At 40.6% G+C, this 13,352-nt stretch overlaps 1 protein-coding gene across 1 annotated transcript; it reads left to right on the plus strand.

Moving 5' to 3' along the window:
- Positions 1–2,808: 2,808 nt before the first annotated feature.
- Positions 2,809–12,095, plus strand: LOC123442407. The gene is given in 3 exon segments (XM_045118445.1): positions 2,809–2,830; positions 11,547–11,718; positions 11,720–12,095. Coding segments are annotated over 3 exon segments (570 nt in total).
- Positions 12,096–13,352: the final 1,257 nt, after the last annotated feature.

The following is a 13,352-nucleotide window of genomic DNA, read 5'->3' on the forward strand; positions in this document are numbered from 1 at the left end:
ACGAGGGGCCCAGAAGCCAACATGGCGCGACTAGGGGGCCCGCCCTGATGGCCTATGCGTCCCTCGTGGCACTCCCGACTCTGTTCTTTGGCTTATAGATCCTCATCTGCCCTAAAAACACTAAGGGGAGTACTGAAACACTTTTTACGCCGCCACAACTCTCTATTCTAATAGGAGGCCATCTCGAGCTCCATTCCAGCACCCTGATAGCGGGGGATCAATCACGAAGGGCCTCTTCATCAACGTTGTCGCCCTAATGATGATGTCTGAGTAGTTCACCACAAACCTATGGGTCCATGGCAAGTACCGAGATGACAATCTCTCTCTCTCTCTCTCTCTCTCTCTCTCTCTCTCTCTGGTCTTCAATACAATGATCATCGCATCTTCGCTTTGATCCATATGATGTAATTCCTTTTGTGCGGTGTGTTTGTTGGGATCCAATGAATTGTGGGTTTATGTTCAGATTATTCATGATAAATATCTGATTCTCCTCTGAATACTTATATGATTCTTATGTGCATGATTATGATAGCTTCATAATCCTCACCAATCTATTGAAATAGTTTGGCCAACTTGATCGATATTTCTTCGGTGAGAGAGGTGCGTTGTGGTAGGTTCAACCTGTCGCATTTCTATATCCTAGTGATAGAAGGTGACAAGATGCATCTTTGTGTTGCTACTACTAAGGATAAAACGATGGGGTTTATTCATATTGCTTGAGTTTACTTTGTCTAGAGCATGTCTTTGTTCTGCATGCATTACTCTATTTTACTTAATACTCTAGATGCATGCTTGAAAGTGCAATCATACACTTAATCTATTTTGATGTTGTTGACAACATACACATAGGGAACTAATCACCTCTGTTAAGTGCATTTTAGGTGCAGTTCCCATGAGATTATTTGTGTGGATCATAACTGACGTTTTCATGATAGTCAAGTACACAGAAACAAGACAAAAAGCTCTATCTCTTTTGGTTTACTCTTGAGTATAGGGATCCCGAACTATTAAGACGGGATCACTCATTCTCGCAATAGGCTTGCTATAGAATCCAAGAGAAAACCCATGGTTCAATTCCTGTCTTGACTAAATTGTTTTGGCCTCTGATGGCTCAGACGTCTGACAGTCTTCGAACGTCCGACGCTTCACAACTCTTGGATGATCGACGCCCCTGGAGGTCCAGATCTACCTCACCAGCATTGAATCATCGTATTTCTGGTCCTTACGGTTGACTGACCTTTGGACATCCATGTGTGGCCGGAAATCTGATGCCATCCCAAGAGAACCAAAGTGTCGGATGTCCGGTCATTCTGGACGACCGTGCACCGAATGGCCGACGCCCTTCGGTCATGTGTACATTGTGTTGAAACCCCCCCTCTGCTGCGCTGACCTGCTCTCTCCTGTGGCCGGTCATCCGACCCGTGTCGAACGTCCAACCCTTCCTTTTGGTCTGGACAACCGGAGCATATCGTACGTATGGCAAGTGCGCAGAATAAGTGACTTCCAACGGCCATTTTCGAGTACTGCTATATATACCCCCTTCCCAGCTCGGGTGACGGCTGTCAAACACAGTCCTAAGATTCCAAGTACTCCTTTATCTCCCACTGTCTCCCCTCCTCACCAAATCTCAGATCCCAAGAGCGTTTGTGAGGATTCTTGAGTGTTCTTCCAATCAAAAGATATATCGCCGCTCTCTCCTCCTCTCGACCAATGCAACTCGTGATTTTAGCAAGTCTTGAGCGGTTCCCTTGATCTTGTTAGTCTTGGAGGTTGGAGATTCCTAGGCGGTAGGAGTTCTTCGGAGAGGAATCAAACCATTATGAATTCCCCTAAACAATTTGTTAGGGTTTGGAGGCCACTTCATGGGCTACCACTAGTGGTTGAGAAACGACTTCATGGTGTTGTATCAAGGAGATAATAGGGTGAGCCTTTGTGGATTGGTGTACCTTCGTGGTAACATCCACCTCTCTAAACGGTGACGTAGCTTCCCTCCATGTAAGTGAACACCGGGATACATCCTCGTCTCTTGGAGTTGTGCTTATACCTAACCCTAGCTCCTTACTTGTGGTTACTTGTCTCCTTACCTGTTTAACCTGTTTTCATACTAAGGTTTGTTTATCAAGTTACGTGCTTAACTTGTATATCATGCTTGTCACCCTATCACCGGTGAAATTGTTAGGCTAAAGTTCATATTCCACATTATTGCCTAAAATTGCTAAGTAACAACTAAAAATTGTAAATGTACCTACTCACCCCCCCCCTCCAGGTCCATCTCGATCCTTTTCAATTGGTATCGGAGCCTCGTGCTCTAATCGTGTGACTTAAATTCCCGAGAGCGAGATGGATAAGGATGGGAACCCTCTGATTGCACTTCCTCTTGAGAGAGGATCTTCATCGACGGATGAAAAGAGATCCTTCACTTCTGAGGATCTTGAACGGGCCCTTGCTAAGAAGAAAGAGGAGCATGATGCTTCCATTGAGGCCTTGGTTAAAATGAGGTTGGATGCATAAGGTGCAAAAACTCCACCACTGAAGAACCCAATGGGTGTGATAAAACAACCAAATACATCTCTCCCTAATTTAGGCCAACATCCTCAAGTTGATAAAAACACCGGTGTTCCATGGCTATATGCAAAACCTACAGTCAAGAAACGTAAGTATAATGCTAGGGGAAACCCTCCTTTACTTGATGACTGATACGTCCATTTTGCATCATGCTTTTATATTGATATTTATCGCATTATGTGATGTTATTACACATTATGGTACAATACTTATGCCTTTTCTCTCTTATTTTATAAGGTTTACATGAAGAGGGAGAATGCGGGTAGCTGGAATTCTGGGCTGGAAAAGGAGCAAGTTTGAGATACCTATTCTGCACAACACCAAAAGTCGTGAAAATCAGCAAGGAATTATTTTGGAATATATCAAAAATATTGGGCAGAAGAAATACTGGAGGGGAGCCACCAGAAGGTCACGAGCCTGCCAGGCACGCCCCCCCCCCCGCGACGCGCCTGGGGGCTCGTGGGCCCCCTGTTACCCCTCCGGAGCCCATCTTCTGCTATATGGAGGGTTTCATCTCAGAAAAAATGAAGAGAGAGTTTTCGGGAAGAAATGCCGCCGCCACGAAGCAGAACTTGAGCAGAACCAATCTAGATCTCCGGCAGGGCCGTCCTACTGGGCAAACATCCCTCCCTAAGGGGGAAATCGTCGCCATCGTCATCACCAACACTCCTCTCATCGAAGGGGACTCATGTCTATTAACATCGTCATCACCACCATCTCATATCCAAACCCTAGTTCATCTCTTGTAACCAATCTCCGTCTCGCGACTCCGATTGGTACTTGTAAGGTTGCCAGTAGTGTTAATTACTCCTTGTAGTTGATGCTAGTTGGATTACTTGATGGAAATCATATGTTCAGATCCTTAATGCTATTCAATACCTCTCTGATCATGAACATAATTATACTTTGTGAGTAGTTACGTTTGTTCCTGAGGACATGGTTTAATTCTTGCTATAAGTAGCCATGTGAATTTGGTATTCGTTCGATATTTTGATGCGTTGTATGTTGTCTTTCCTCTAGTGGTGTTATGTGAATGTCGAATACAAGACACTTCACCATTATTTTGGCCTAGAGGAAGGCATTGGGAAGTAAGAAGTAGATGATGGGTTGCTAGAGTGACGTAAGCTTAAACCCTAGTTTATGGGTTGCTTCGCAAGTGGCTGATTTGGATCCACCAGTTTAATGCTATGGTTAGACTTTGTCTTAATTCTTATTTCGTAGTTGTGGATGCTTGCGAGAGGGGTTAATCATAAGTGGGATGTTTGTCCAAGTAAGGACAGCACCAAAGCACCGGTCCACCCACATATCAAACTATCAAAGTAGCGAACGCGAATCATATGAACATGATGAAAACTAGCTTGACAGAAATTCCCATGTGTCCTCGGGAGCGCTTTTCCTAATATAAGAGTTCGTCCAGGATTGTCCCTTGCTACAGAAGGGATTGGGACATCTTGCTGCACCAATTTTACTATTGTTACTTATTACCCGTTACGAATTATCTTATCCCGCAACTATTTGTTACCGATAATTTCAGTGCTTGCAGAGAATACCTTGCTGAAAACCACTTGTCATTTCCTTCTGCTCCTCGTTGGGTTCGACACTCTTACATATCGGAAGGACTACGATAGATCCTCTATACTTGTGGGTGATCAAGACTCTTTTCTGGCGCCGTTGCCGGGGAGTGAAGCGCCTTTGGTGAGTGCAATTTGGTAATGAAACATTTATATAGTGTGCTGAAATTTATTATCACTTGTGACTATGGAAACTAATCCTTTGAGGGGCTTGTTTGGGGTATCTTCACCTCGACTGGAAGCACAAAGAGTTGCTCCTCAACCTACTGCACCTACTGAAAATATTTATTATGAAATTCCTTTGGGTATTCTAGAGAAACTGTTGGCTAATCCTTTTACTGGAGACGAAACATCACATCCTGACTTGCATCTAATCTATGCAAATGAAGTTTGTTGTTTATTTAAGCTTGCAGGTTTGCCCAAGGATGAGGTCAATAAGAAGGTCTTTCCCTTATCTTTCAGGGATAAAGCATTGACATGCTATATGCTATGTGATGATACTGGATCATGGAACTACAACCGATTGAAATTGGAATTTCATCAAAAGTTTTATCCTATGCATTTGGTACATCGTGATCGGAATTATATCTATAATTGTTGGCCTCATGATAGAGAAAGTATCGCTCAAGCTTGGGGGAGCCTTAAGTCAATGTTATATTCATGCCCCAACCATGGGCTCCCTAGAGAAATTATGATTATGAACTTTTATGCTCGACTTTCTCATGACAATCGCACCATGCTTGACACTTCTTGTACCGGTTCTTTTATGAAAAGAGATATTGATTTCAAATGGGATTTATTGGACAGAATTAAACGCAACTCTTAAGATTGGGAGTTTGATGAGGGTAAGTAGTCAGGTATGAATCTTAAGTTCGATTGCGTTAAATCCTTCGTTGAAACAAATACTTTTCGTGATTTTAGTGCTAAACATGGACTTGACTCTGAGATAGTAGCTTCTTTATGTGAATCATTTTCTTCTCATATTAATCTCCCTAAGGAGAAGTGGTTTAAATATCATCATCCCATAGAAGTTAATGTAGTAATACCCAATCCAAATGAAGAAAAAATTATTGCTTATAATGATTCTATTGTTCTTAGTGCTTACATTGAGAAACCACCTTTCCCTGTTAGAATAAAGGATCATGCTAAAGCTTCAACTATGATACGTAAGGGCTACATTAGAACACCTACACCCCCTGAGCAAATTAAAGTTGAACCTAGTATTGCAATTATTATAGATCTCTTGGCCGATAATGTTGATGGGCATGTTATTCAATTCTATGGAGCTGCTGCTAGAATTGCTAAACCTCATGCTAGAGACAAACATAAACCTGTTGTTGGCATGCCTGTTGTTTCTATTAATATAGGAGATCATTGTTATCATGGTTTATGTGACATGCGTGGTAGTGTTAGTGCAACACCTCAATCTTTATATAATGAAATTAAAGATGAGATTGCACCTGTCGAGATGGAATTTATTGATGTTATTATTAAACTTGCTAATAGAGATACTATATACCCTGTGGGAATTGTTAGAGATGTTGAAGTCTGGTGTGGTAAAACTAAGTATCCTATTGATTTTCTCGTTCTTGCTAACACACGAGATAGGTTTTGTCCCATCATATTTGGTAGACCTTTCCTCAATACTGTTAATGCTCAAATTGATTGTGAGAAACAAACTGTTACTGTTGGCTTTGGAGGTGTGTCACATGAATTTAATTTTTCTAAGTTTGGTACACAACCTCTTGCTTCTATTGTTGTGCCTCCTACTGATCCTTTAGAGCAATACTTGCTTGAACATGAAAATGATATGCATATGGATGAAAGGAATGAGATAGATAGAGTTATCTTTGAACAACGTCCTATCCTTAAGAATAATTTGCCTATTGAATTACTTGGAGATGCACCTCCACTAAAGGATGATCCTATGTTTGAGCTTAAACAATTATCTGACACTCTTAAGTATGCTTATCTTGATGAAAAAGAGATATATGCTGTTATAATTAGTGCTAACCTTTGAGAGCATGAAGAAAATAAATTATTGAAAACTCTGAAGAAGCACTGTGCTGCTATTGGATATACTCTTGATGATCTTAAGGGCATTAGTCCCACTCTATGCCAGCATAAAATTAAAATTGATCCTGATTCCAAATCAGTTGCCGATCACCAACGAAGATTAAATCCTAAGATGAAAGAGGTGGTAAGAAAAGAAATACTAAAGCTCCTGGAAGCAGGTATTATTTATCCTGTTGCTCATAATGATTGGGTAAGTCCGGTGCATTGTGTCCCTAAGAAGGGAGGTATTACCGTTGTCCCTAATGATAAATATCAATTGAGCCCACAAATAATTGTTACTGGCTATAGGATGGTAATTGATTTTAGGAAAATAAATAAAGCTACTAAGAATGATCATTACCCTTTACCTTTTATTGATCAAATGCTAGAAAGATTGTCTAAACATACACACTTTTGCTTTCTAGATGGTTATTCTGGTTTCTCCCAAATACCTGTTGCACAATCTAATCAGGAGAAAACCACTTTTACTTGCCATTTCGGTGCCTTTGCTTATAGACGTATGCCTTTTGGTTTATGTAATGCACCTGCTACCTTTCAAAGAAGTATGATGTCTATATTCTCTGACTTTTGTGAAAAGATTGTTTAGGTTTTCATGGATGATTTCTCCGTTTACGGATCTTCTTTTGATGATTGATTGAGCAACCTTGATCGAGTTTTGCACAGATGTAAATATACTAACCTTGTCATGAATTGGGAGAAGTGCCACTTTATGGTTAATGAAGGCATTTTATTGGGACATACAATTTCTGAAAGAGGTATTGAAGTCGATAAGGCTAAAGTTGATGCGATCGAGAAAATGCCATGCCCTACAGATATTAAAGGTATAAGAAGTTTCCTTGGTCATGCTGGTTTCTATAGAAGGTTTATTAAAGACTTCTCCAAGATTTCTAGGCCTCTCACCAATCTCCTGCAAAAATATATTCCATTTGGTTTTGATGATGATTGTGAAGAAGCATTTGAAATACTGAAGAAGGCCTTGATAACTGCACCTATTGTTCAACCACCTGATTGGAACCTACCTTTTGAAATTATGTGTGATGCTAGCGATTATGCTATTGGTGCTGTTCTAGGACAAATAGTTGATAAGAAATTGAATGTTATTCATTATGATAGTAAAACTCTAGACAGTGCCCAAAGAAACTATGCTACTACTGAAAAATAATTTTTAGCAGTTGTGTTTGCATGTGATAAGTTCAGATCTTATATTGTTGATTCCAAAGTTACTATTAACACTGATCATGCTGCTATTAAATATCTTATGGAGAAGAAAGATGCTAAACCTAGACTTATTAGATGGGTTCTCTTGCTACAAGAATTTGAATTGCATATTGTTGATAGGAAGGGTGCCGAGAACCCCGTAGCAGATAATTTGTCTAGGTTAGAGAATGTTCTTGATGACCCACAACCTGTTGATGATAGCTTTCCTGATGAACAACTGAATGTCATCAATGCTTCACGTAGTACACCATGGTATGCTGATTATGCGAATTATATTGTTGCTAAATATATACCACCTAGTTTCACATACCAACAAAATAAAAAGTTCTTTTATGATTTGAGACATTACTTTTGGGATGATCCTCACCTTTATAAAGAAGGAGTAGATGGTGGTATTAGATGTTGTGTACCTAAGCATGAACAAGGACATATCCTACAGAAGTGTCACTCCGAGGCTTACGGAGGACACCATGCGGGAGATAGAACTGCACACAAGGTATTGCAATCTGGTTTTTATTGGCATACTCTCTCCAAGGATGCTCGTAAGTTTGTATTGTCTTGTGATGAATGTCAAAGAATAGGTAATATCAGTAAACGTCAAGAAATGCCTATGAATTATTCACTTGTTATTGAACCATTTGATGTTTGGGGTTATGGGACCTTTTCCAAAGTCCAACGGGTATACTCTTATTCTTGTTGTTGTTGATTACGTTACTAAGTGGGTAGAAGCTATTCCAACAAGTAGTGCTGATCATAACACCTCTATTAAGATGGTTAAATAAGTTATTTTTCCTAGATTTGCAGTCCCTAGATATTTAATGACTGATGGTGGTTCACATTTTATTCATGGTTCTTTCCGTAAAATGCTTGCTAAGTATGACGTCAACCATAGAATTGCATCTGCTTATCATCCTCAGTCTAGTGGTCAAGTAGAGTTAAGTAATAGAGAAATTAAATTAATTTTGCAAAAGACTGTTAATAGGTCTAGAAAGAATTGGTCTAAGAAACTTGATGATGCACTGTGGGCTTATAGAACTGCTTATAAGAATCCCTTGGGCATGTATCCGTATAAAATGGTTTACGGTAAAGCATGTCATTCACCTCTTGAGCTAGAGCATAAGACTTATTGGGCAATCAAAGATCTCAACTTTGATTTCAAACTTGCTGGTGAGAAGAGGTTATTTGATATTAGCTTACTTGATGAATGGAGAAATCAGGCATATGAAAATGCCAAGTTTTTTAAAGAAAAAGTTAAGAGGTGGCATGATAAAAGGGATACAAAAACGTGAGTTCAATGTAGGTGATTATGTCTAGCTATACAATTCTCGTTTAAGATTTGTTGCAGGCAAACTTCTCTCTAAATGGGAAGGACCTTACATTGTTGAGGAAGTATCTCGTTCCGGTGCCATGAAAATCAACAACACGGAGGTAATTTTCCGTGAGTTGTAAATGGGCAAAGAATCAATCATTATATCTGAGATACTCCCATAAATGTTGAAAGCAATATTATTAATACCATAACTCTGGAGGAGTACATAAGGGATATTTACCTGCTTGTTTTAGACTGCAAAAACGAAGAGGTATGTGATACGGTAAGTAAACCGACTCCAAAACTTTTCCAATAGCAATTTTTCTCCGTTTTGGAATATTTAGAAAAATAGAAAAATTTAAAGTAGTCCGGAAAGCGCACGAGGAGGTGACAAGCCTGCCAGGCGCGCCCCACCCCTGGGCCCTCCTGGTGGCTTGTGAGCACCTCGTGTTTCTCCTGGACTCCTTTTCTTGTGGAATACTCCTTATGGTCGGTAAAGAATCATTATATAATCTCCCGAAAGGTCCGACCCTCGTATCACACAAATATCCTCTGTTTTTGTTTCGAGCTGCTGTGCAGACATATCCAGATCGCTATGGCGTCCCCAAAAGTTCCGAAGGACAAGTTCTTTGAGATGGTCATCAATCCCTACCTCACGGAGGTGCTGCAACACCCTCAATCTATCGATATGCATGAGGGGGTGCCGCACATCCGTGATGTCGAGGGGCCCAAGAGGACCGGAAGCATAGATGCGAGACTCGAAGCAATGGAGCAACAAGTCTTCAAGTGCCAAGGGATGGTGGAAGGCGGACTCAACGCCAACCAAATGATGATTACAGAGTTCACCAACAAGCACAAGATCGATACCAAGGACATCAGGGAGCACCTCTTCAAGCTCTATGAAAAAATCGATCATCTCCAAGCCCAGATCTACGACCTGCAGAACCAAAACTATGAGTATGAGTATAGATTTAAAGCAATGCGGTTGGCTGCAGATTTGAGGATTCGGAAGACTCGATCATCTTTCCATGATGGAAAACCTATGCCTTGGAAGACGGAGAATCAACCCCAGACTCCAACAAATCCACCACCATCACCTCTTAAGGAAGACAATTAAACACATGGGTATGGGCACTCCCCTTGGCTTGTGCCAAGCTTGGGGGAGTTGCCCCGGTATTGTATCACCATCACATATTTTTCCTTTACCTTTATCTTAGTTCGATCCTTTTTGGTAATATCTTTATCTAGTAGAATAAAGTTCTTAGTATGATCTAGGCTTGAGTTTTGCTTTGTGTTACCCCCAATGTAATCGAGTTCGTGAGTTATATAATAAAGAGTGTTTTAGTTAATGGCTTTGCTTCATGCCATGATATAAAGAAAAGAATAATAATTGAAAAAAAGAATGAAAGATCATGTGATGATCCTATGGGAAGTGGTGGCTTCACATATAAAAAGAATGTTGATTGAAACTTGTTGTGGGTGGACAAACGTAGACATTGGTCATTGTTGCAATTAATAGGAAGTAATAAAGAAAGAGAGGTTCACATATAAATATATCATCTTTGACACCATCTATGATTGTGAACACTCATTAAACTATTACATGTTAAGAAGTAGATGTTGGACAAGGAAGACAACATAATGAATTATGTTTGCTTGGTTCCGAACAATGTTATATGACTAGAGATCTATTAGCATGTGACGCTTGCTTCCACCTCATATTAGCCAAAACTTCCGCACTTAGTAGAGATACTACTTGTGCATCCATAAACCCTCAACCCAGTTTTGCTATGAGAGTCCACCATACCTACCTATGGATTGAATAAGATCCCTCAAGTAAGTTGTCATCGGTGCAAGCAATAAAAATTTCTCCCTAAATATGTATGATCTATTAGTGTGTGGAAAATAAGCTTTGTACGAACCTGTGATGAGGAAGACATAAAAGCGACAGACTGCATAATAAAGTTCTTTATAACTGGAGGCAATATGAAGTGACGTTCCTTCACACTAAGAGATCACACATCCAAACCTCAAAAGCGCATGAAAACCTCGGCTTCCCTCTGCAAAGGGCCTAACTTGTACATTTACTTTGTATCTTTAAAAGAGTAATGCATCATATATCAACGTGGAAGTAAGTAATCATGAATTATTCTTGGCAAGCGTCATGTGCTAGGGAAAGATCTGTATTCATATATCAACTTGGAAGTAAGTAATCATGAATTATTCTTGTTGACATTACCCTTGAGGTAAATAGTTGGGAGGCGAAACTATAAGCCCCTATCTTTCTCTGTGTCCAACTGAAACATTGATCTCATGAGTACCGCATGAGTTTTAGCAATTGTAGAAGACTAAAAGATGACTGAGTATGTGGATTTGCTTTACAAGCTCTTATTTGACTCTTTCCGATGTTATGATAAGTTGCAATTGCTTAAGTGACTAAAGACTATAGGTTGTTAATTCTCAATACGGTTCTTGATCCATACTTTACATTGTGAAGGAATTGTCACATTAGCATAAGAGATTATACGACGGTATTGCTGTTCTAAATATGATCATGATGCCTGCATGTTCGTATTTTATTTTATCAACACCTCTATCTCTAAACATGTGGGCATATTTATTTATCTCGGCTTCCGCTTGAGAACAAGCGAGGTCTAAGCTTGGGGGAGTTGATACGTCCATTTTGCATCATGCTTTTATATTGCTATTTATCGCATTATGGGCTGTTATTACACATTATGGTACAATACTTATGCCTTTTCTCTCTTATTTTATAAGGTTTACATGAAGAGGGAGAATGCCGGCAGCTGGAATTCTGGGCTGGAAAAGGAGCAAGTTTGAGATACCTATTCTGCACAACTCCAAAAGCCATGAAAATCAGCGAGGAATTATTTTGGAATATATAAAAAATACTGGGCGGAAGAAATACTGGAGGGGAGCCACCAGGAGGTCACGAGCCTGCTAGGCGCGCCCCACCCCCTGGGCGCGCCTGGGGCTCGTGGGCCCCTTGTTACCCCTCCGGATCCCATCTTCTACTATATGGAGGATTTCGTCTCAGAAAAAATCAAGAGAGAGCTTTCGGGAAGAAACGCCGCCGCCACGAGGCGAAACTTGAGCAGAACCAATCTAGAGCTCCGACAGGGCCGTCCTACCGGGGAAACATCCCTCCCGGAGGGGGAAATCATCGCCATCGTCATCACCAACACTCCTCTCATCGGAGGGGACTCATCTCCATCAACATCTTCATCAGCACCATCTCATCTCCAAACCCTTGTACATCTCTTGTACCCAATCTCCATCTCGCGACTCCGATTGGTACTTGTAAGGTTGCCAGTAGTGTTAATTACTCCTTGTAGTTGGTGCTAGTTGGATTACTGGGTGGAAGATCATATGTTCAAATCCTTAATGCTATTCCATACCTCTCTGATCATGAACATAATCATACTTTGTCAGTAGTTACGTTTGTTCCTGAGGACATGGTTTAAGTCTTGCTATAAGTAGCCATGTGAATTTGGTATTCGTTTGATATTTTGATGCGTTGTATGTTGTATTTCCTCTAGTGGTGTTATGTGAACATCGACTACATGACACTTCACCATTATTTGGGCCTAGAGGAAGTCATTGGGAATTAATAAGTTGATGATGGGTTGCTAGAGTGACAGAAGCTTAAACCCTAGTTTATGCATTGCTTCGAAAGGGGCTGATTTGGATCCACCAGTTTAATGCTATGGTTAGCCTTTGTCTTAATTCTTCTTTCGTAGTTGTGGATGCTTGCCAGAGGGGTTAATCATAAGTGGGATGTTTGTCCAAGTAAGTACAGCACCCAAGCACCGGTCCACCCACATATCAAACTATCAAAGTAGCGAACGCGAATCATATGAACATGATGAAAACTAGCTTGACAGAAATTCCCATGAGTCCTCAGGAGCGCTTTACCTTATATAAGAGTTCGTCCAGGCTTGTCCCTTGCTACAAAAGGTATTGGGCCATATTTCTGCACCTTTGTTACTATTGTTACTTGTTACCCATTACGAATTATCTTCTCCCGCAACTATCTGTTACCGATAATTTCAGTGCTTGCAGAGAATACCTTCCTGAAAACCACTTGTCATTCCTTCTGCTCCTCGTTGGGTACGACACTCTTACTTACCGAAAGGACTATGATAGATCCCCTATACTTGTGGGTCATCAATGACACTGTCGATTTTTATTTGTGGAGAGGTGGTATGCAGGATCATCTTAGGTTTTCCAACAAGGAGATGCTGGAGATCTTGGAGAAACAATACAACGCCATGAACCCCAAGGATCTCACACCGGGTGAATTATATGACAAGCACCGCAACAACACCATGATCATGCTCATAAGAAAGGGCAAGTCTGACAAGAAGAAAGGCCCTACATTCACCTATCAAATGCAAAAGAACTTTAGGATAGCATTGTGATGACCAAGACGGGAACATCTTCTCTTTCCCCTCCACAATATGAGATTGCAAAAGGGACATTACAATATTTCTGCATGGATAAAGGTGAGAACCCCAAGCATCCTCTTGAGAGATCGATGACACTTGCTGCCGACATAGAATCATATGATTGTGACAAGAGCCAAGATGGAT

This window comes from Hordeum vulgare, chromosome 3H (assembly GCF_904849725.1).
Source record: "Hordeum vulgare subsp. vulgare chromosome 3H, MorexV3_pseudomolecules_assembly, whole genome shotgun sequence".
In the NCBI taxonomy this organism is placed as follows: Eukaryota; Viridiplantae; Streptophyta; class Magnoliopsida; order Poales; family Poaceae; genus Hordeum; species Hordeum vulgare.